Source organism: Watersipora subatra, chromosome 1 (assembly GCF_963576615.1).
Source record: "Watersipora subatra chromosome 1, tzWatSuba1.1, whole genome shotgun sequence".
Lineage (NCBI taxonomy): Eukaryota > Metazoa > Bryozoa > Gymnolaemata > Cheilostomatida > Watersiporidae > Watersipora > Watersipora subatra.
The window spans coordinates 22,488,930-22,512,545 of NC_088708.1; the positions used below are offsets into that span (position 1 = coordinate 22,488,930).

The 23,616-nt window shown below is 36.2% G+C and overlaps 1 protein-coding gene across 2 annotated transcripts; it reads right to left on the reverse strand.

Annotated features, from left to right (window-relative positions):
• Window positions 1-16: 16 nt before the first annotated feature.
• Window positions 17-20,152, reverse strand: LOC137399020 (RNA polymerase I-specific transcription initiation factor RRN3-like). 2 transcript variants are annotated; one of them, XM_068085173.1, is made up of 16 exons: window positions 20,052-20,152; window positions 12,279-12,403; window positions 12,076-12,132; window positions 11,404-11,496; window positions 11,076-11,205; window positions 10,849-10,978; window positions 10,395-10,566; window positions 9,499-9,576; window positions 9,273-9,393; window positions 7,578-7,711; window positions 6,914-7,044; window positions 5,695-5,870; window positions 4,320-4,428; window positions 3,908-4,039; window positions 3,160-3,238; window positions 17-440 (listed from the first exon to the last, which is right to left on the reverse strand). In XM_068085173.1, exons 2-16 carry the CDS (start codon window positions 12,321-12,323, stop codon window positions 306-308), a joined length of 1,722 nt encoding a protein of 573 aa, XP_067941274.1. In that variant the 5' UTR covers window positions 12,324-12,403; window positions 20,052-20,152; the 3' UTR covers window positions 17-305. The 2 variants fall into 2 exon arrangements, with proteins under 2 accessions (XP_067941274.1, XP_067941269.1); XM_068085168.1 differs by having other exon boundaries at window positions 12,279-12,398; window positions 20,054-20,126.
• Window positions 20,153-23,616: the final 3,464 nt, after the last annotated feature.

Sequence of the window (23,616 nt, forward strand, 5' to 3'; positions counted from 1 at the left end):
TCTTGATTTTGTAACATAGCTCTATTGTATTCATGACAATGACGATTTCTATATATTACAATTATTTATCGATTATTGTAACAAAAGTTCTCCAAATTCTAAAATAGAAGTTTGAATAAATAAATGGAAAAATGAATGACTGAAATGAAACAATGATGGGTTCCAAAAAGATTAAATCATTAAATGACTGATAAGAACACAAAAATAGTTGCATAAGATTGCACGGAGAGGTCACAACCAATAGAGGTAAGTTCATGCTCTCCCACCGCTAAGTTGAAGGTAAGAAGGGGTGTTTGTGTGTGGCACTATCCAATAAGAGTGAACGAGTTTGTATTAAACCCTGGAGATACAGAACCAAGGAATGCTTCAACTGGTGTTTTTGTCTGATAACTACCGCAGTCCCTCATTTCATCTTTCACAAATTCATCTTCTTCATCATTCTAGAAATAATTATGAAATGGCCAACCGTGAGCATGACTTCTAAACACACCTACCTGTCTATATGTGCTAACCAGATGGACAGAAAATTTGGAGGACTGGTCATAGTAAGCCCTATTGTAACTGAGATAATCCATAGCAGAGGCACCTAACCACCCTCTTGCGAACAAAGACTAGGGTTTTCTCACAACCTATGGTTACGGTATGGTAGGTGACAGTTGAAATCAACTATGCCCATAATGGAGTTAGCCCGGAATCAATTTGATGTCCTGATATGCAGTACCCTTAATATATTGCTTGAGTAGGACTTCGGAAATTGACAAATTGTTGCTTCAAATGTTCAAATATACATATGGTAAACATTTATTCAAGCACATAAAGTCTACTCTTAGAGAATGAGCTATGAGATGGTAATATCTCAATGGGTGTGTACAGATAAGTACAGGTGTGTACAGATAAGTACGGGTGTGTATGGATAGTACGGGTTTGTACCGATAAGAATGTTGGGTGTACAGATACGCTACGCTTAGAGGCTTATGTCCTGTCGTAAATTTATCTCACAGTATTATCCCAAATATGTACCATTAAATTCCAACACAGAATAATATTACCAGCACCCCTTTCTAAATTAATTAGTAGCAAATTAATAGACCTGGACAAACTTATTTAAGCCACAAGGCATATTACTAGTAACATGGAAAGTATTGACTACGACATGCTGTTATTAATTCAAAAATATTTTACACATATTTGCTTACAATAAATATTTGTAGTAATTACATTTAGCATTAAAACAAAACCATGCGAAAAACTAAACTATAAATAATAATGAAGTAGTAATGAACTGAGTTTTTTATCTTTACCATGAAAACACAAAAGCAAAAAGTATAGGCTCAGCGCTGTATAGACTCAGCGCTGTATAGCCTCAGCGCTGTATAGGCTCAGCGCTGTATAGGTAGAAATGGTAATAGAGATACAAGGGGTAATATCCTTGAACTTGGATTAGATCAAACCAGAACACAATATAGACATCAAAGTTTATTCTTATTATGGTGTTCATAAGTAAATAAAATACAGTAGTCATTCTAAGAACTTGTTACGGGCGTAAACACCAAAACTGAGCCAAATGACTATACTAGTGCTGGGCAAGGGTGATAAAACACGTTGGACTCGCGGGTTTATCTTCTCTCGAGTATCGAGTAATGGAGATTTTGAGCATTTCGGTCTAGCGGGTTCGGGTTTTGACTTGAGAGTTCGGGTTTTGTTACACGAATCCATCGAGTAGAGTGGACAAAAACTCAGTCTATTGCGCCCTGCACTCTAAATACTGTTTAATAACCCGCCTGTTAACCCTTTGAACGCTGGCCTTTTTTTATCATTGCGTGCCAGTAACTTTATTATAACTATTATTAATAACTTTTATTGTATATATATCTGAACGTGCTCATAATACAATATTTGATAAAACACTAGTAAAAAAAAGTCGGGCAACCCACAGCAAATGTCATCAAACAGAAAAAAACAGTACTTTATCATTATTCGGGCTAAAACTATAAGTTTGTACGATTTTAAAAAAACTCGTAAAAACATTTACAATAGCATCATATCCATTGATCACATGTTCATCATTATTTTATGACTCAAAATATACTGGAAAATTGTAATTAGTATTATAAAGTTCTTTATTTCCATCACAATCATTCATAACCTACCAACAAACGAGCCGTGTCAATTTTTTCACGATATCGTTGAAATAAACTTTGTTATTAAAACGAAGGAAGCAGGTAAAGCTATTTGAAAACTGTTACAAATAGGAGTAAAATTTCTGGTCTAATATATTGTGCAACAATTAATTTGATTGATTTACACTGTTGCTTAGAAACGGCTTTTGTAAACAAAGCCATGTGAATGTCGGAATTCCGGCCGATAGAGATTCTGTTACACCCTACGCCATGCCTGAAAACTGACTGAAAATATGTCTGATGTTTGGAAATTTTAGACATAAAACCCGTATCAACAAACCCGATACCCAAAAAACCCGTTGGCCAAGAAGTAATCGTGCCAAGCACCACCATCTACCCGATGCTCAAAAAACTCGAACAGAAGGGACTTTAGGGTTCCCTAAAGAGTTTAGACTCCAACGAGTCTAAACTCGTTGGCCAAAAAGTACTCATGCCCAACACTAAAATATACAACTTCTTTAGAATAGACATGGATTCTAAATATAACTCAAGGTCTATATCTAACATAAGCAGCACATGTGTTCAATTTAGCATCGCTTATAGGTTTCTCAGAAAAGGTAGCATAGAAAATGGTTTTAAAATTAGTAGGCACAAGTCTAAACAAATCAGGAGACAAGATAAAAAGCTGGAGACTAGAGCCTGGCCCAAGAGCATTGGTGAAGATGTAAGAAAACATCCATTATTCATTAGTGACACCTGCCCCTACATGTCTCAGGAGATAACAGAAGATGACCTGCTCACCATGACACTAATTGAATAACGAAATGATCTATATGCAGGCCACACTGTTTTTATTTGTATGCTGTACAACTGTTGCTTTTACAGTGTTCAATATCACACTGATTTACAGTTGGATAGATCTGTTAGCTGTTGAATGTGATTGTTGATTGGACAATATTTTTCCCTTTTGTATTTCACTTGCCAATGAATTTTAGTAAATATCGGAATTCATAATTGCAATGCCTAGATCATTACTTACCGAGCTCTTCTCAAGCTTCATATCAACTATAGCCTTCCCTTCAAACATTCTATATATCTCTGATATCTTTCCTGATGACCTGACAATATAAAGACACAATACTAAATGATGACCTGACAATATAAAGACACAATACTAAATGATGACCTGACAATATAAAGACACAATACTAAATATCATGAGACACTGTATTGTCATTTAATCACACAATTCTGGTTGATTTAATGTTTGTTTTACAAGCGCAACTAATGAGGTAGCAGTTGGTCATTATATGACTCCATCTCTTGTTCATCCAGTCACCACGCTTCCATGACGCAGTTAGTCTGCAAATTTGCGCCGTCCGCAAGATAGAAATAGCAAAAACTCAAGCGAGTTTTGTTACTTGCCATATTTTATTGAGTGTTTCATGCTTGCGAATGATGCGCGAGAAAATGCTGTGCAAACTATTCCATTTTAAACACTTTCCACACTTCGGTCATTTTTATTTCATTCTGATTTGAGCAGTTCTACAAAACAGGAGTGTGCTGCTATGACATCTCGCATTGAATTCCTTACCTTTTTTAATAAAGCGCCCACGTTAATCCGCAACACTCAAATATTCATTGGAATACTTATCGCGCCGTAACTCAAGGTGCGCACAACTCCTAATCCGCATAATCCGTACAATGGAAACATAGTGAGCACACTTTGTATCTGTAACTCATGACAAGAAAATTGACAATAGAAGAAGAGGAAGAGAAGCGCCTACCTGATCAGTAAGTAAGGATCAAAAGGGAAATAACTCTCCAAATGTTGGCCTTCACCTGATTCATTGGCAGTAGGAACTATTAGTCGGTTATTTCTCTCCATTATTGCATCACAAAATGCCAGCTGATGTTTCCTGTAAGCAACCATACGAAGTTGTCTCTGATTGGCGGAGATATCGTTGAGTCAGCACTCAAACCTAAGAACTGAGGCTAAACACGGCGAAACTAAATGCTACCCTTCTTAATGATTGATTACAAAAGCCAGTCTGAAGTATTAAGATTTCTTCAGCTTCAGGAAAGAATTGTGGACTCAATACAGGTCTTTATAAAAAACAAACTAAAAAGTTATGTAAAATTATGTTCAACATTCAACAAGCATACAAAAAGCGAGCTAGGTACACAGGCTATACTCACCTCACAAAGGAGGAAAAGGTTCTAGCTACGACAGGCAATACAATCCGAAGTGGATTCAGTTTGCAGGTTATTATTGTCTGTAGACTCAAGCCCAAGAAGAAACTTTCAGCTGTAAAGCATTCAAAAATACACCCACTCACAAGTATATACTCAGCACACCGGATGCCAATGCATCTAACAGGTAGGGTTTATAGCTAATATTAAAGTCATATCTAAGCCTGTCACTTGCATTGACTAGCCGCCCACCCCACCTCTTTCGAAAAGCACCTGACTCACCTGAAGACATTGCTACATTAAAACTCATCTCAGCTTTTTTAACTTTTTTAACGTATTTCCACACAATATCACTTTGTGCCACAGCTATGTAACATGGTCAGTTTACCATTTATATAGCTCAAGTTGGCCCGCGGCTCAATTCTCATGGCTAAACACCAAGTTTACTAGGGTCACTAGAAATCATTGAACATGGTCCATTAGCCGGAGCACTTTTCAGCACTCACTACAGCAACGAAGAGTCGGCTTTCTAATTGTAACCGTCCTAGTGTATGAAGCACCACTGAGACAGTGACAAGAGAGATGAGAGTTCATGGAACGTTCGAAATTATTTCAGTACAAATGCTAACAGTACTCATAACCATTTATTGTTGAATGAACACATGAAAATGTCTGTCTACACAAATGATGAAATGAATAAACAGCAAATAAAAGTACATTGCCGGTTGAAAACTATTTGGAATTAAACAAGGCTGATTAGAGTTATAAAGCTGCTATCTACAGATAATGGAGATTGCTCTATCATAGCTGGGCCTGCCCTGCTCAAGGGTAAACTTACACGATGTTTTAGTAAATTTCATCGGACAATATCGAGATTTTTTATTAGAGACTGTTGTTGATGTTAGAGGTGGTCGGACTGCCAAGATATTTCAAGATTAAAATCAGCAAAACTTGATTGCGACTAAAACGCTCAGAAAAAATGTGCCAAAATGTGGTTACTAGTTGCTACTGATGCTATAGTTGATATTGGCTATTGCATTCAAGTTACAGCATCTCTATTCTGTCAGCCTCTGCAACTAAAGACGTCGTAATCACACTTTTGCTTGATCTGAGCATTTTAACCACGATCAAGTTATGTCGACTTTAGTTTTGAAAATCCTGGCAGCCAGATCACCTGAAACCGCAAAAACAATCGCAATTGATGAAAAAACATTGTTACTTTCTGATAAAATCTGCTAAAATTTTGTCAAAGTTAACTTTAATAAGACATCAAGTGAATCTCAGCCCCACATACAGCCTTCAACAGCAGCATCATTAACAAGTCTTACAACATTTTATTTGTCATTATAACCGATTAATGAAGGGGATATCATAAACCTACCTTTATCCATATCTAGAAACTCTCTTTGCCTGAAGGCAAGAATGTACATAACAGCTTGTACTACGCTGTAAAATGTGCCATGGTGCACGACGTCATTGTGCATGGAGTTATGATGAACCGTACTAATATACTGGTGGATCCACTGACACATCAGACTGACAGCATCTGCAGCTGACCTAAAATACAAACATCTTATTACAGAACTCGTTAGCATAGAGGACTGTTGCCTGGGTTTTTGGAATTGCTTTTCCTTGTGCCAATTAGCATGTCTTTAGTGTTTTGGATTTATCTAGTGCGTACAGTTCTAAACTGACCAACAAAAATGTTGCACATAACGGCACATGTTTACATTGTTTCTGGTTCCATCAATAAAACGTACCAGAATCCCAGCAGTCCACAAGTTTATTGTAGCAAATATATCAAAATAATATCCACAGACTTGATAAATAAATGCCATAATAAATTACTAGACTCCAGTCACTTTCTAGTAGCACATTAATATTAAAGACACAGAATATTGTTGATATCCATATTTTTGCTCTTGCCTGCCACTTGCCATTAGCCTGGCACATTGCCGATGGCTAATTTGAATAAGCTTGCATCTGTATTGCTAAACTTACTAATAAGAGCCGTGAGAGTAATCTTTAGTGACGTCGCATAACGCAGAATGCTATGCATATTTTAACCCAAATAACAACTCATATCGCTCAAAGAATCTATTGCATCTCGCGTAGCTAAATTGGTTAGGTTATCGCCTGGTGAGCAGGAAGTTCTGAGATCAGATCTTCTGCCATAGGAATTTGTCATTGCTAGATACCAATCGCTATAGTCGGACTATAGTGACACGAGGATGAAAAACTTTGACATTTATATATATATAGATGCACACAAACTTGGAGAAATATATATATAGATTAAGGATACTATGTGTGGACAGGCATTAATTGAAGAGAACACAAGTAAATACTATGTGTGGACAGGCATTGATCGAAAAACATAGAAGTTTAAGACTGGGCTGTCTGTGAGGCTAAAAAAATACATTATTTAGTTCTATAGTTTAGCTGTACACCTTTTCATTTATAACTTATGTTGTATTTTTTACTAGAGTTTAAAAGGGCTAAAGCATGAAGGACTTTCAAGAAATGAAATGAATCCAACTATGCATTTTGCATATAAAGAAGTAATGACAGATAGTGCCATCTCAATCCCTAGCTCGCACCTTATAGACACAAACTTGGCTCTGACAATGAAGCTGGCCAGGTAACAGATGGCAGCCTTTCTGTAAACCTGATGCTCATTCGGGTTCTTGACCTTCTTCCAAAGATAGTCCATGAAACCATCAGCGAGATTCTTAACAAATGCATGTCAAAGCGATGTTAGATGGAGGGTACATCAGAAGTTGTGTTCTTATACATTTCAACAGCCACAGAGAATACCAAGGAGCTTTTGAATCAGGTACAGCAATGTAGTATATATTACATGTATAATGAATGCTGTATTCACTATTTCAGCTCCTAAATGCTGTCAGAAGTAATTAGTTTTAGAAAGTTAAGAATAATCATCAAACTAAAACAACAGTGCATGTACATGTATGTCATTACCTGTTACAACAGTGCATGTACACATGTCATTACCTGTTACAACAGCACATGTACATGTATGTCATTACCTGTTACAGCAGTGCATGTACATGTATGCCATTACCTGTTACAACAGTGCATGTACATGTATGCCATTACCTGTTACAACAGTGCATTTACATGTATGCCATTACCTGTTACAACAGTGCATATACATGTATGTCATTACCTGTTACAACAGTGCATGTAAATGGATGTCATTACCTGTTACAACAGTGCATGTACATGTATGTATGTCATTACCTGTTTTAAGGAAACCAAATAGAAAAGCAAATACTGTGTATGGCAACATTCGTATGTTGGCAAAATAATCTTCTCAAAATGTTTAAGCAATTCCAGATACAGTTTCCTGGTAGCCTCCCAATTCAAGCTGCCATCTGTAACACAAGCAATGATGGGAGTTGTGTACCCTTGAAGATTAGAAAACCACAGGAGTTATATACACTTGCAGAATATGAAATACAAACGCAATCATGAGGGTTATGTACACTTGAGGATTGCAACACTATAGAAATTATATACGCTTACAGCATATGAAATACACACGCAATCATGGAAGTTATGTACCCTTGAGAATTGCAACACCAAAGAAATTATATACGCTTACAGCATATGAAACACACACACAATCATGGGAGTTATGTACCCTTGAGGATTAGAAAACCACAAGAATTATATACACTTGTAGCATGTAAAATACACAAGCAATCATGGGAGGTAGACACATTTATACTGTATAAACTTTATCTCATGCCAGCAAATTTCAACAATTACCAAATTACCTATTTCCAATGTCAAACTAATCCACATCCCAATAGCTGTTTCAGCCAAGCAACAAATCTATAGTTTAATACGGTCAAGTTTGTTAATGTGCCAATATAACTTAAATTCCCATGCTGCTGGAATGCTATTTCTAAGTATTTGAGCATACGTGTACAAGATAACATGCCCTACACCTAACCATACTTCAGAATATTATGCACTTGTGCAGCAAGTGCCATTGAAAATTCTTTTCTGCACCAGTCATCACTCAGCATTCACATATATTCCTCATGAATATAAGCTACCTATACAATAGATATTGATTTCCAATTGCTCACTGTCTGTCAATGGCAGCCAATAATCAGCGGATTAACTTGACAAAGAAACAATTATTGGTATTCGTAAGCAAATGACAGATTACTGCTGTAGGTCAGCAGCGAGCAGGTCATTTTGAGAGATAATCCGGAAAAAAATCTCAGAATCCTACTGACTAGTAACTTGTCAAAGAACCGATCACACTCATATCACTGTTCAACCTTTTGCAGACTAATGAAAACGGATGGCACGATTCTGTTCACTTTCCTCTTGCAAAATGAAAATCTCTACTCTGCAACATCATTTTACAATAATGTATACGTTTTACTTTCTAACTCATAGTTCTACCAGAATACATGGTATAACCAAGTAATGAATCGACAGCCACAGACATGATTAGTGACTGAACTTAATGCAGAGATGAGGCTAGCAATTGAAGTCAACATTTGAGTTTAACACACCTTAGAGAAACGAGACAGTGAAGATGAACATCGTAACACTATTTGTTACAAGATACAGACGCATTATATGACTCTTTACCGGTTCAAATACGAATATATTTTCTGTTTTGCTAAGCACACTCAGTTTTCATGGAAAAATTCACAAACTTTAGACACTGGGTGCCCACATGAAATATAAGCACCCTGCTTAGCCAGAGAAGGATTAGTCAAAGGTAGAAGAGTAGAAGAGAAGGTTAGATTTCTCTTCTACTCCACTTGTGTTACCAACTAACCATTCAAGAAACTTGTCGGGAATACCCAACTAAAAGCGCAGTGACAGTTGAGTAATTTTGTGCCTGGATAGACAAGCATCCATGTATAACATCAACCAACAAGCCCCTTCTTTTAACGATATGACTACCTGTGTTTTTAGCAACCTTATCGATATAGCTGAAAAATATGCACATGACCGTGTCCATCCTGTCAGCTTCATCCAGTCTGTTCCGGCGCTTATTTGTCTGTGATTGGTCGAGATCAGTTTCCTGTAAAATAACCACTAGCTTTAATATTTTTCGATAAGTATGAATTTAGCAAATAGCATTTGAGTGCACACAAAAATTTGAGAAGAAAAAAGGTAGACAACTCACCATGTGAAATAGTTCAGTATCCTCTTCATCTTCGCTGTCACTTTCAGCTTCCTCTATTCTCTCTCTACTAGCCCTCACCTGCGTGTATACATTTGGTGTACTTCACACTTTGAAGCCCAGTCTTGTACACATAAGCAAGTCGCCTGATTTTAGACCGTATTAACTACTTTTTATCAACTGTGAAGGTACTTAGAATATCACAATTCCTGTTGAACTGAACATCATTTCACACCCTTAAAAAAGTGATGTTCAAGCCTGAACACTTTTAAAGGTAACTAAAAACATAATTCTTGCAGTACACCCAATCTGATAGTATGTTTCTTATAACTAAAAACACAACTAGTTTTAGTGTAAGCTCTCGTTGCTGAGAAGTTTTCCAGCTGTGCCTATTTCTGAGTCTTCATTACGAAGTGCTTCAAGCAGTATGTCAGAAACAATTGTCCCGTCAACCTGTCAATAGCGATTTTTAAATTTTCTTGCTAGTTTGAAATACCCTCAGTATTTCAGCGATATATTGAGAATTGGCAGTCCAATTGGCTTGAAACTTTGAAATTATGTTCAGAATTAGTCAAGAACTTCGTAATCCTAACTAAATCGAAAGTGGGAAAAAACAAAGTGAAACTATGTAGCCAAGTTTACAAAGGCGCAGGATCGGATGAGAAAACAACTCCCGAATTATCTCTGACCAAGGCTTTCAAGAGCAACACAAAGATTCAAGTGAATCTTAACGAAGTTACTGAGAACATTAACAACTTGAGACTGTCAGACGAGCCAGCTAGAAAAACATCTGTTCCACTTGACATTCAACTCCTAGCTTCGGTAAAGAGTCTCGCAGGCTTTAGAAGTATTGACCGACTCACAGCAGTTGAATACAGATAAAGCAGGTATATACTTACATCAAGATAGATCATCTTCTCTATGACGAGACTGAGAGCATCAGCTCTGATGGTCGGGCAGTAGGTGCTTGTGTGCAGTATGTTCTGAATAAAGTACTCTAGATACGAGCTATCCTTGTGGAGCACGTAAGGACAAGACTGCTTGATGGCTTCCAACAACATGGGCACCGCCCTGCACATAACGAAGGTATCAATTACTACGGTCTATGTTTTTTAAGCAAAAGAAAGGACTATTTTTACTTATACATGTGCAGTAATACTCCAATGACAATGTGCAGACGGAACATTGAGCATTGTGCAACAAAGATTATATCAGGCTAATGAGATGACCAACTACTATTATGTTGCACAAAAAATCAGAAAAATCTAAATATTCACTTTATTTATTCACAACTAACAAAAGATAGGAAACATCGCAGAAAACAGCTAGCGATATTGCACATGGATATCGTACGTGGGAACTGCTTTCAAAATAGAGATAAGCACATTGTGCACATGGCCCATCTCTTGTTCTCTCATACGCCTTGTCTCCATCTCTAGGTCTCCTAACAGTATTCCTTCCTTAGGGACAACTCCTCGACTCCCTGCAATTTCAATGCGCAAGAGTTATAGTCAATAGTATCTCACCTTAGTTTACTTCTATTCAGAGAGCCGACAAGCTGTGGAGAGAAATGCACTTACTAGGTAGAAAGAGGCCAACGAGTGCTCTGAGGACTGATGGTGTATATATAGAATGTGCTGAGATGAGGTTCACTATGAAAGCATGGTAGGCCTTAATAACATCTGCTGACTTATTCGTCCAATCAATTGCCTACAAATTCAGCAATTAAGAGATGTATGCGCATTAGAACCCAGACACTACTGCAATGCAAGTGGTGATAGAGAAATGACACATAAACATACTCTAGATCCTTGGTTGTCATTACACCTTATTGCATTGAAAGCATTGACTACATTTTACTTTTATGGTTGAACAATAGCATTACTCCCAGCAATGAGCTATACTTACAAGAATTGCACCAACAACCACCTCATAATGCTCTCTCACCAGCATAGACACACAGTTCCTTAATCGTTGCAATATCTCAGCCATATAACGATCCTGTTAAAAGATTCATTGCTATGTGATTTCTCTTTGTATAACACCTTATAAAGAACACAATCTAGCAGATTTCTGACCATGTCAATAATTAAAAAGGCTTTACAGGGCATTTGAATGACAGATAATCTTGCAGTCAAGGTTAGGTATTGAAGATCGATATAGGTTAGCTTGTTTTCCATTGAATTGAAGTAAAGCAGCAATTGCTAGTATTTATTTCCGAAACTAAAACTTCAGTCTATTAATCATAAACACAAACTTGCGAATGTCAAGCAAGCTGCCTCGTAACCCAGAGCAAAGCGAATGCTGGTGTTCTTTTTCACATAAAACAAACTAAATGTCGGTTCTAGTGAGTGCCAGCTGATTGGCACTCACCAACACCATTTGTTGTAACCATGACATAATATTCTGACAATAGGAGGCCTTATTGTTGCTTAGCGAACCAGCCTCACATTTTATACTAGCTGTATCAAATTCCATACACTCTAACAAGATAGAATGAGTTGATGTGATACGGTGGCTAAAATCAAACCAAAATTCATGATAAGTACCAAATTTATAGGAAATTATTAGACCATCTACCTTGCATTCTGGAGCCTGCAACTGTCGTATGATGGAGTCAATATATCTATGCTGCCCCTAAAAGAACAGTTCAGTCCACACATTATACAGAGCCATCGGTACAATGATAAAATAAAGACATGCACGATACCAAGGAACTAGTAAACAGCCAAGAACACCACACAAGAGTGTCATTTATTAACATGGAAAGTAAAATAGCACACCCTTGCATAGTCTTCTAATGCTGACGTGAAAGAATCAGGTTCCATCCCCACAGAAGCCTTTCCAAGGCAAGGAAGATAAGCCTTTTAACGCAGAGATCTCGCTACTTCTACAGCAGAGTACTGAAACTTGCAGGGATACACAAATGCATGACAAATGAAATGATAATAACATGTTGTGGTGCCATGGAGAACAAGAGGCTTAATAAATGGTGCGGTGAGACTGCCAGTTCCTCAACCCTAACATTGCTGAATTTTAATACAGTCTGAGGTGATCTGTTATCCATAAATGTGTGGCACATCTCAAATGACATTATGATGAAAATTATTTACAGAAAAAAGAGCATAGCGGAGCAGTGAATGGATAGACATGTCCTAGGAGCTGAGACGCCCAGACATTAAAAAGGTTACCATCTTGAAGAATTTTATAAAGGATAAGACAACAGCTTTTACAGGCATATTGTTTGAGCACGTATATATGGCAAACATAGGCATACTGTTTGAGCACATATATATGGCAAACATAGGCATATTGTGTGAGCACGTATATATGGCAAACATAGGCATATTGTTTGAGCACATATATATGGCAAACATAGGCATATTGTTTGAGCACATATATATGGCAAACATAGGCATATTGTTTGAGCACATATATATGGCAAACATAGGCATATTGTTTGAGCACATATATATATATGGCAAACATAGGCATATTGTTTGAGCACATATATATGGCAAACATAGGCTTATTGTTTGAGCACATATATATGGCAAACATAGGCATATTGTTTGAGCACGTATATATGGCAAACATTATCTTTGTAAAGTGAGATCATAAGTTTTCATGCATCATTAGTAAGCTTAAGCTCATAACATAGGCCAAGCTGAAAAATGTGTTAAACAGATGTTGCAACGATTCTTATATGTTAAAGGAAAATGAAGAGTAAAGCATACTCAAGTTCCAGTGTGAACCAGTCTTACTGTGCGACAGTTATAATCTGGTCAGCAAACCCGCAAACAGCGCTTTAACAGTTTAAACAGTTTTTAGGATAAACAAAGACTCTTGGGGGTTAAATACAGAGCCAAGGAGTTTGTACAACTACTCCTATTTATAAAATAACATGAATCATTTGTTATTATTATATTCAAACTTCATACGAAATCAAGATGTTAAATGCCAGACATACCGTAAAACATCTATTTGAACACCAACCCTATTTGAACGCCACGTCTATTTGACTGCCACTATAAAAGGGTTGAAAAATAGAGCGCCACCCTCTAATTGAATGCCCCATCTATTTGACCGCCACTTTGACATTTTTTGATCTTTACGAACCCATAATATCAAGTGATCAGTAGAAAAGAATGCGCAAAACGGTGTTAAGAATGACTCGGTTACATCATTAACAATTTTCTCTTGGTTTCAATTCGTATCGAAATGCGTTTTTAACTCCAAAGCTTAGTTTTTTCTTTAAAACTATAAAAGCAACGCCATATAAATAATTAAAACTGTGTCAGGCTAATAGCAGTTTCCTGTTTAATGTGGTTTTGATACTTTGATATATGTGAAAAACGGTTTACAATTACAATGGAATCTGTACTACTATTTTCAGGCGACCAAACTGTGCCAAGCGCGCATGCGGCTAAAAATTTATCATTGTTTTCACGAAGTTTTCCAAATAGCAACATAAAAGTAACATAGTAAAATAACAAGTAAAAGTTATACTCCGCTAAAAGATTGTTTGGACAAAAATATCGACTAGTTCAGCCGTACAGAAAAAGAGTTGAGGCTAGCAGACACTGTGGAAGGTATTGAAAAACCTTTAGAAGAAGAAATGGGTTTAAAAGAAGGCAACAGTCAGAACGCATTCAACGCAACTGGCCGAGCAAATGATGCAAATATTTTTATTTCCAAAATATTAAATTTTGTTTCTGCATGTTGCGGCTAAATAATAGTATATTTCATGATATAGTAAAGTTGTAAATAGCATGTTTTATACCAGCCAGGTAAACCTACTTCTTATTCTGCTTTCTGTGAGTCTATTGTATTCATATATTAGGATTATATAATATTGTTGTCTTAGCTACCTTTGCACTAAATTGACCTCTGTGTCTTTGTTATCACTTTTGGCTACATTGTCTCATTATGGAATGCTGGATTATTTTCTTTGTGTGATTAGCTCATTATTTCAGCTTTCTGTTGGATATGTGAAATTCATTCGAATACAAGCAGTCATTGGAGAAAGTCCATACTAAAGTTTACTAATCACAATGTATTATAAACATGGTTTGTTTATGCCAATTGTTCTTGAATATATATATCTGTAACATTTGATAGATTATTATTATAAAACTTCTAAATTTGCAGATTAAAGGCATGTTATCTGATAGCATCACTGCGATTATCAAAATTCGGCTTCAATGGATCGATGCTCAAAACTCCTTTTCTATTACACATAAAAAGCCAGTTTGACTGCAAACTGTAGCAAACAAAATATGCCTTCAAATTTAGTATAAAATGAGGAGTTACAAGTTCCAACAAATTGCAACACATGCCATAAGACCATCGCATGTCAATTGTAAGCAATATATATCAACTAGCGGAGATATTTCTCAGCTTCCCAAAACATATTTATTTAGAGATCTACGACAATTTGGAGGTAAGTTATAGCGGATTTATTACATCCAAAAGGGTTAATGTCGCTCCACCAATATAGGCAACGTCGGCTTCGCCCGTAAAACGGTTAAATGTATCTTCCCAAAATTCTGACGAGCTATTTGAAAAATACAACCCCACCCTCTAATTGAACATCACTTCTAATAAACGCCACTATAGGGAAAGGGTTGAAAAATAATGCGCCACGGCGTTCAAATAGAGGTTTTACGATATCTTTCTATGATGACAAACAATTGTGCTTAGCACATTCCCTAAAGCAATTTAACAAAGTTCAATACAACAGCATGGCCAAAAATCGCATAGAAATACTAAGTGACAAAAACTCACATAATCAACAGACAAAAAATGAAAATATTGTTTTCAGTGCGGCAGAGTTTTCGTGAATGTGAGAGTCTAATGTCAAAACAACACATAATTGATGGAAGGGGAGAGATGATAAAGGAGATTAAATACATCTAGACCTACCAACTACACATTTTTGTTCACTACATTTTAAACAGTTATACTGTTATTTTAAACTGGCATAGTCGATGTTGCATAAAAAACTATAAGAAACCATAAGAATACTTATTTCCAAAGCACAATGAAAACCTCACTTTTTGTTTGGATTTTAATCATCATGGTAATTCCCAAGCTACTAGACTTTAAGAGCTCTCAGGATACAGAGACAAACATGCTTTAATAGTATTTCTTGTCTATATATTTTTTAAATATCGCATTTGGACAATTTAAAAAAAGCAAATAGATTACACAACCACATATTTTAATGGGTAGAGCTAGCAAAATACTAGATAGAAATACTTTTATCAACAAGAGACAAAAGTACCAAAGTTTTTCACTCATCATTGGTTATCTAAAATTTCGACAGATACAACAAAAATCTACCAATCAATAGTGACCAAATGCTGTGTTAGCTATGCAATAAAATGATTAAAACAGGACCTTCTGAATGAAGAGTATCAAAAGTGGGCTCTGAGCGAGATTTATCAATGAGCGGGCTAGACAAGCCAGGTAGGTAGAAAGTTAGAACACTTTTACTACGCTAGCAAAGATTCATCAGTCAGTCAAAGAGGCCCAGTGGGAGAGGTTTTACATGTACTACCCTTGTGTTGAGAACTAGATAAGAGTCCTTGTTTCCTGCAGAAGCATTAAGCGCAACCTTGACTGTCAGCACTTCAAGAAAAGTTTTACATATATTGTGTCGTATCAGAATGACTGTTCATTGCTGTGCGCAAGTGAGACCGACCGAGTATTATCATTCATATGAAGAGCATATCGATTAAGGATAATTTAACATTAATTAGATAATTTTGTCGACATTCGAGATGTTGCAAGATGCATGTAGCATAGAGATTTATTATTGGCGCCTAAAAGAGGCTAGACAGTTACAGTTGCATAGAGATTTGCAATATTAAAGCATACGAAGGGTTATTCAAATGGCTGAATTGAGGGGCTGATATCAGTGCCCAAAAGAGTCAAGACAAGCTGGGTATACATTGAGGATAAAACAAATCTTGTTGAAGTCATAGAAAAATATTGTAGATCATTCACAAATTCAATAGATTTAGGTAGACAGTTGGTTATTTTGAAGTGTTTTACCTGACAAAGAAAGTTTGAAATCTATTTTATTTATCACATGAGACCCTTGTTCATGAGAACTATAGAACCAAACAAAATTTTTCCATAATTTGCATTATATAATTTAAAGATGTGGTTGCGTCAAAAAATTCAATTTAATGAAATTAAGACCCATAAAAGGCTAAAATATCAGCTACAATTTGATGCCATTTTTGTCTTTGTAGACCAACCCTGTCCAGAGATATATGCGTTTGAATGAGGCCCTCTTTTAAAAAGCTCACGTTCCAGCGGGTGCTTCTTTCGTGACGTCACAAGCAAGGTATCTGAAACGAAACCACGAGCGATAAATATGAGGTCGCTTCGTTAGCCAATCATGAGCGCGAAATTTTTATATAGGCCGTAATAAATGTTATCACTCGTAAAACGCGTTGTCTGTGATCTCGAAGATTCTCATCGCAAGAGAATTCATTCTCATCGTTACTGATTCAACGCGTTTCAACAATTACTAAGTTATACATAGTTTTAAAATGGCTTCAAGTTCGAGCGACTGCGACTCAGAGTTATCTGAGCAACTTTTAGTAAAAGATTGGAGTAGACAGCCTATGGTCAAAGCTGACAGGCATCAGCAGCGTTTTGCTGCAGAGGAAGACAGAATGGAGGTAAATTAACTTAGTCTTCTATACTTCAGTGAATGTAATATTTTTATAGTCATAAATACATATACTAATTAATAAAATGATAATTCTTTGCTATCTCCAATCATCGTTTCATAGCTTATCTGCCGTTTTACCTAGCTATAATATTTTTTTCGAATTTTCTTTGGTAAATTAGAGTCATGATTACAAATTATTTTCACTCGTAGGAAGTGGGTAAAATCGATTGATCATTGCAAATCTTTAATTTCCAGAACCAAAGCTTCGAATCGTTGTCTTGGCGTACTTGTGCCTTTATTAAATGTTTATTCGTTTTTAAAATTACACTCGCAATCTATTTAACTCCCAATTTGGAAGCTGTCAATAGATACGCTTTAGAATGACATATCTATGAATGACATATATTTATTGCATTTGTTTTACTGATTACAGAATGTTTATGTCGTCCCACCAGCCGAAGAAGCTTTTTCAGTGTGGAAACTGCCATAAAGGGGAAAGAAAGACTTGAATGCGTGCTCCATAAGCCATGATGTTTTGTTTGAGTTTGTTGCAGTAGATGAATTTGCCTTATTGTATCAGCTAATACTATGTGAGTGGCCACGACTTGATGAATATTTTTAATAAAAGCTTTATGCCGAGATGAAATTATTTTTGCTTGTAAAAATTATATAATAAAATAATATTGTTGAAGATAATGCAAAACATGATTTGCAGAATATTGTAGTGAATTGGATATGGTATATGGATGTCCGCAGAACTGGAAAATGTGAGTTCAAATCCAGTTTGCAGCAGTCTTCTCATCCTTAAAACTCTATCCCTGTCTATATTCTTTTCATAGACGTGGCTTGCTTATTTCACTTCGGTAGTATTCGGTAAGAATACTACTAGTAAGAAACTAGTACGTAGACGGTGTAGGCAATGATATACAGCCCCGCCCCAAGGATAGGCGACATAATGTGGGCGGGGCTTATGGGAGGCTGTATATCGTTAGTATGGGTAGCTGCAAAACTGAGCTGATACAAAGACCGCGTTTTACATAGTTGACTTGACAGAATTACCGTAGACCGGTAGAATTGGTAGTCGGTACCCAAATGTTTACACAACATTTGGAGAAAGTGAGTAGAACAAATTTTCAATTTTCGTTATTTGAGGCCTTTGAAACATTCATAATAAAGCATCTGTAGCAGGATTTAAAATTTTATTCTAGCCAATATGAGCAAATACAAAATAAGATATACGCCAATAGAGCCGCGTAAGACTAGACTTTTATCGCAAATAGCCGATGTGAATACGAGAGATAGAGACAGGTTGCCTAACGCGTGACATCATTTTGGGCAAGTCTGGGCACGTTTTTGTGGCCTGAGCGGTTTTACGGCGATCAGATTTTTTCAGTTTTAATCTTCAAATATCTTGGCAATGCGATCGCGTAACACAACAAACAGCATATCAACTGATAGCGAAAAAAAATGCTTTCTTTTAAGATCAACTTAAATTTGACGCAACCACATCTTTAAAGAAATCTATGGTTAGATTTGTAAATTTGTGAAAGAAGATAGCTGCAGTGTCAATAGTTGTGGTTGTTCTATTGTTTTACTGCCTCACCACCACAAAGTCGATGCAGAGAAACAAAGGATCTCTATTTATAATCAAATATACTTAATTTAACATTAATTCAGATAATAACATAAAAGATGATTTACAACATCGAAAGGCTAAATGAACTTTTATAATAATAAGGGTTGAGCATTAGAGACAAAGTTGAAGATGATAATGATGGATAATTATTATTTTAACAGCATTTAGATAGTGAATCAAAAAGGGGCTGTAAAATAACAAAGACACCCAGTTTTTTCTAAACTATGTTAACATAATGCTGCATAAAACTTGACAATTTAACCGACCAAATATTCAAGGCCAGTGTGAGCCGTGAATCTGATAGCCAGACAAGCACTCAACTGCCTTTCCTCTGTTAAATCTAGTTCTTATGTACGCAGAGATTACATAACCCACCATCGTTTTCAGGTAGTTGAAATACACCATTCTGAATGGTCCTTTACGAATCAACTAAAGCTATTAAAAATACTCAACTATTTACAAAAATACCAATTACTATACGGATATCCTAATTTAACAAAAAGAACACAATATACATGAGACAATGCTTGCTTGATTTTATAGACTCATCAAACGTACCATAGATAAAGATCACTTGCAAACAGGGTGAATATTAGCAAACAAATAGGTAGGCCTATATGACATTGTATTATATGGTACTACTAATCTTATTGTTGGTTATTTTTTTCACGTATAAGTACGGTGAAACAATTTGTGAAGATGAATGCATTTACTAAGTAAAAATAGAACAACTAGACCTCTTGAGTATTGCCTCATAATAGACTCACAATGATATTAAAAATCTATTACAACCAGGGGTACTACGTGTCTAAAGGAACACGTGTTATCACCTTGATAAAAGAATTCTGCTCATTTAAAAAGTATAACATGACTTCGAGGGCGCGTAATGCTTTACAGAAAAAACTGCTTAGCCTACGTACTTTACGAACTAGGCATTGCGACATTACCTAGAGCAAAATTGATTGGACTTGTATATAAGGTTGACTTCTATGTGCTTGTTAAACAATTTCCAGTTTATAAGCTAAGCATATCGTAAGATGTTACATTGGTCCTATGTCTCTATCACAATCGAACACAATAAACATTAATTTATAGAGCGTGATACAATCAAAGTGCTTAATATTTGAAAATGTAAAAAAATGGTGAAAAAATGATACATAAAGATGAAATAGAAAATCTATTGGACTACATAAAACATGAACTGGGAATAGCAATTAGCTTCTTTTACATACCGATTGCAGAAAGTGCTTTGAATTGAACACTCGTGTATTACAGTCTACAGACATCAAAGCTAATATCTCACGTTGTTGCAACAGGATGTAGCATTTGTTATCAGGTCTCTAAAAGATTTCTAAGGATTTTCCGATTCCTTTCTTAATTTTTAACGTCGCATAAACTTTCTTTAGGGAATTTCCTTACACTAATGTTTTTTCCATTGACCTCGTACAACGCACGCTGTTTGTTTCAAACTTATAATAAAGAGATAAATAATTGTTCTCTGCAGAAGGCCAATGATTACTTCTATGATGGCTGCTATTTGTGCGAAATACTACGGTAGCACCGATACTAGCAAATAAAAGACGTAAACCATATTTGGTAGGCTTGTATTGTTTCTTAAACCATCATAGATAAAATGTTGGCGAGTTAGTACAAAATCTACAAAGGGTTGTTAATAGTCCGTACAACAGAGTGATAATTACTTCTGTTGCATTGAAATCCTTACACGGTGGCAAATGGCGTATACTAATTACTATGTTTACATACCTGCCAACTCTCACGCATTGGGCGTGACACTCACGCAATCACCCCAAAGAAAAAAATGAAAATGCGTGAGATTTTTGCCCCATTTTCCACAATTTTATATATACTATCATTGATAAATCAATTGCCTCAAAACCAAATCTCGCGCATTGCCCCACTCTTGGGTTGGCAGGTCTGACTATGTATGCTTTCCTAAAACTAACTATTTAAAACATAAACATTGTGACTGTATTATACATACTAAACAAAGTAAAATTAAGAATTTGATTATTCTTATTTAATGTTGTTAATGATAACCAAATCATAAAAACCACCAGTGAAGCAAATTTCTAGAATGAGAGGACAACTCCAACTTTGAGCTGAATAATTTCGTCAATTCGCTGCTCTGCTGTGGCCAAACCACAGCAGAGTGGTTGAGTGCTCTGAGTGTAGCTGAGCCAAACGCTTCAGGTGATCTAACCTGCTAGAACCAACAAGAGTGAGCCGAAACCAGCTTTTTGTACTCTGATGAAACCAACAGAGGAGCTAAAACCAAGGCTTCCTAAAATACAACTTGCTGAAGCCAACAGAAGGGAGTTGAAGTCAACAGAAGGGAGCTGAAGCCAACCTTTTTTATCAGTAGATAAAAAAGCTAACTTTTTAAAATCAGTAGATGGTCTAAAATTAATAGTTCCTGAAATACAACTAGCTAGAGTCAAGAGGAGAATGTTGAAACCAACTCTTTGTAGTATGCTAAAACCAACAAAAGTGCTAAAACCAATGTTCCTAAATTACAGCTCTTTGTACTCTGCTGAAACCAAAAGATGCACTGAAGCCAATGCTTTCTGAAATACAGTCTACCGAAGCGGCCAGAGGGAATCAAACTCATTACTAGAATAGTATTCTTCTTTAATATGCTTGTCTTTGCAACAGTGTACTATTGTGCTTTTATGTCTTTCAAGAGATAAGCAGGTTTTTTCAACAGTGAATTTATTCAAATAATATTCGTAGAACTCCAATGAGCATCAATCTTGGCTAAAGCTGCCTAACAATTTCCGCAGTACATTAGCGAGCGAAATTGGACTAAGCAATAAATATTTGCAAGAACTGTCACTGCACCATAGAAATTACTTCACAACAGTCAGAATTATGCAACAACATAGGCATCATTTAAAAAGCTCATAAAAAATGACAGCCATATCTTCGGTGTGATAATTAAGAAATATATATTTCACTTAGGAAAATCATAGAAAATAGAACAAATATTGCTTGCACATATCTTCATTATTTAATAACTACTATAGTAGATACCTCCAATATCTTGGTAGTCACACAGAATGTCAATAAAGTTTGAACAAAAAGTAGCATAAAGAGAAAATTTAAATTAAATTGCTGCTTGCGCAACAAACTCGCTACTCACTATAAAAATGGTCTTTTTCAAAATTGTTAGGTCAACGTCATTGGTGGCGTCTTTCTCTGTATATAGCTGTCGATCTTCTAGAGCCACCATGATTTCTATAGAGTTCATCTGGTCATTTAGATTTTTCCATTTTTCTTGTTTTTACACCAGCTTGGGTTTATATCGACCTACACGGAAGACAACAGGTAATACCACTTGCTTTACTAAATGCCTACAAATGAATGATGTAATATTTGCTGTCATGCACAAGCTTATGCCCACCTAACTGGTAACAAAGAACATTCGGTAAAAGAAAGATGCTGAAAAAGAGAGGGAGAGCAAAGGAGAAAGGGAGAACGGATGCAGAAAAGGGAACTCAAAAAATAAAAATCAGGGAAAAAGGGAGAGGAAGTGAATGAAGGATAGGAGAGCTTGTGGAAAGGTGGAATTACCTCATAGGTAGTTGATATTGTGAAACAGATTTCTGTGCATCTTTTGTGACTAATACTTTACAATTGACAATTCAGCTGGTAATTTCAGTTTTACAACCTGTAAAACCGAAAATCAGCAGATAACTTAGAGAACCAACTATGAAAACTGTAGTGACCCTGAAAGGAGTCATGGGGTAAACAACTCACGTGACCTATTTAAGTTGAAAAATCTTTGTGCCCATCAAGGCATAAAGGGTTCCTAAGATTGATGGTACAATACATGAGGCTACCACGCCCATGGGAGTTGGCACTGCTTGTGTAGTTGTGTGCTAGTTGTATGCTAGTTGTGTAGAGAGATGGCATCTGGGGTGTTGTAGATGCCTCTCGTACTTTGATAGTGTGATGGCCAGCTGTTTTGATACTACTTTGGATTTAGCAGATCACATCTGTGTAGCTACTGATCTAGGGCATTTTCTCACATGCCCTTTATACCATTGCCCCTTTGGTAATAAAGGATGTGATGCAAAAGATACAATGCAACATTTTATGAGGCACTTTTCGGGCCTTCGCAACTCTGGCAAGGATAAAAAGCACTTATTATATTCGTTGCTGTCAAGTATGATGAACAGTGACTAAGCACAGAAAAAGAGTCGCTAATTATAATGGGAATGTCATCTGGACCAGTTGACCTAGCACATCAAAACAAATTATCTTCTGTGTATTAAATAAACTACACACACATCTGACAATCTATTTAAAACTATTTTATCATGTTGACACGCCGGTAAAACTCCATTAATAGTCTGTGTGCCAGAATTTCAGAGGTATTTGAGTAGTTATTAATAGCTAAAAATTGATACAGTAGACACTCCTATAACGTGTTATATAACGTATACCTCCTATAAACTAAATTCCAGATAACATAAAAAATTTATGTGAAGTTTTTGCTTCCTACTACGTAAAAACCTCCATGTAACGTAAAGTGTCATGTCAAGTCAAGCAAGTTTTCAACACCGATTTGAATATTAGTTTATTTTGCCGAACTTGCAAAAAAAAATGCCGTACGTTTAGCGTTATATCTATTACATAGAACTTTTGCGACATTCTAGTTCATTGTAATAGATCGTTAAATCGACAAAAAGGCAAATAGGATAGCTGTGCAATGGTTCATAAATACAAAGATGATCGATTGCTGCAGGTGTTACAGCGTCAATCTACCAGTTTT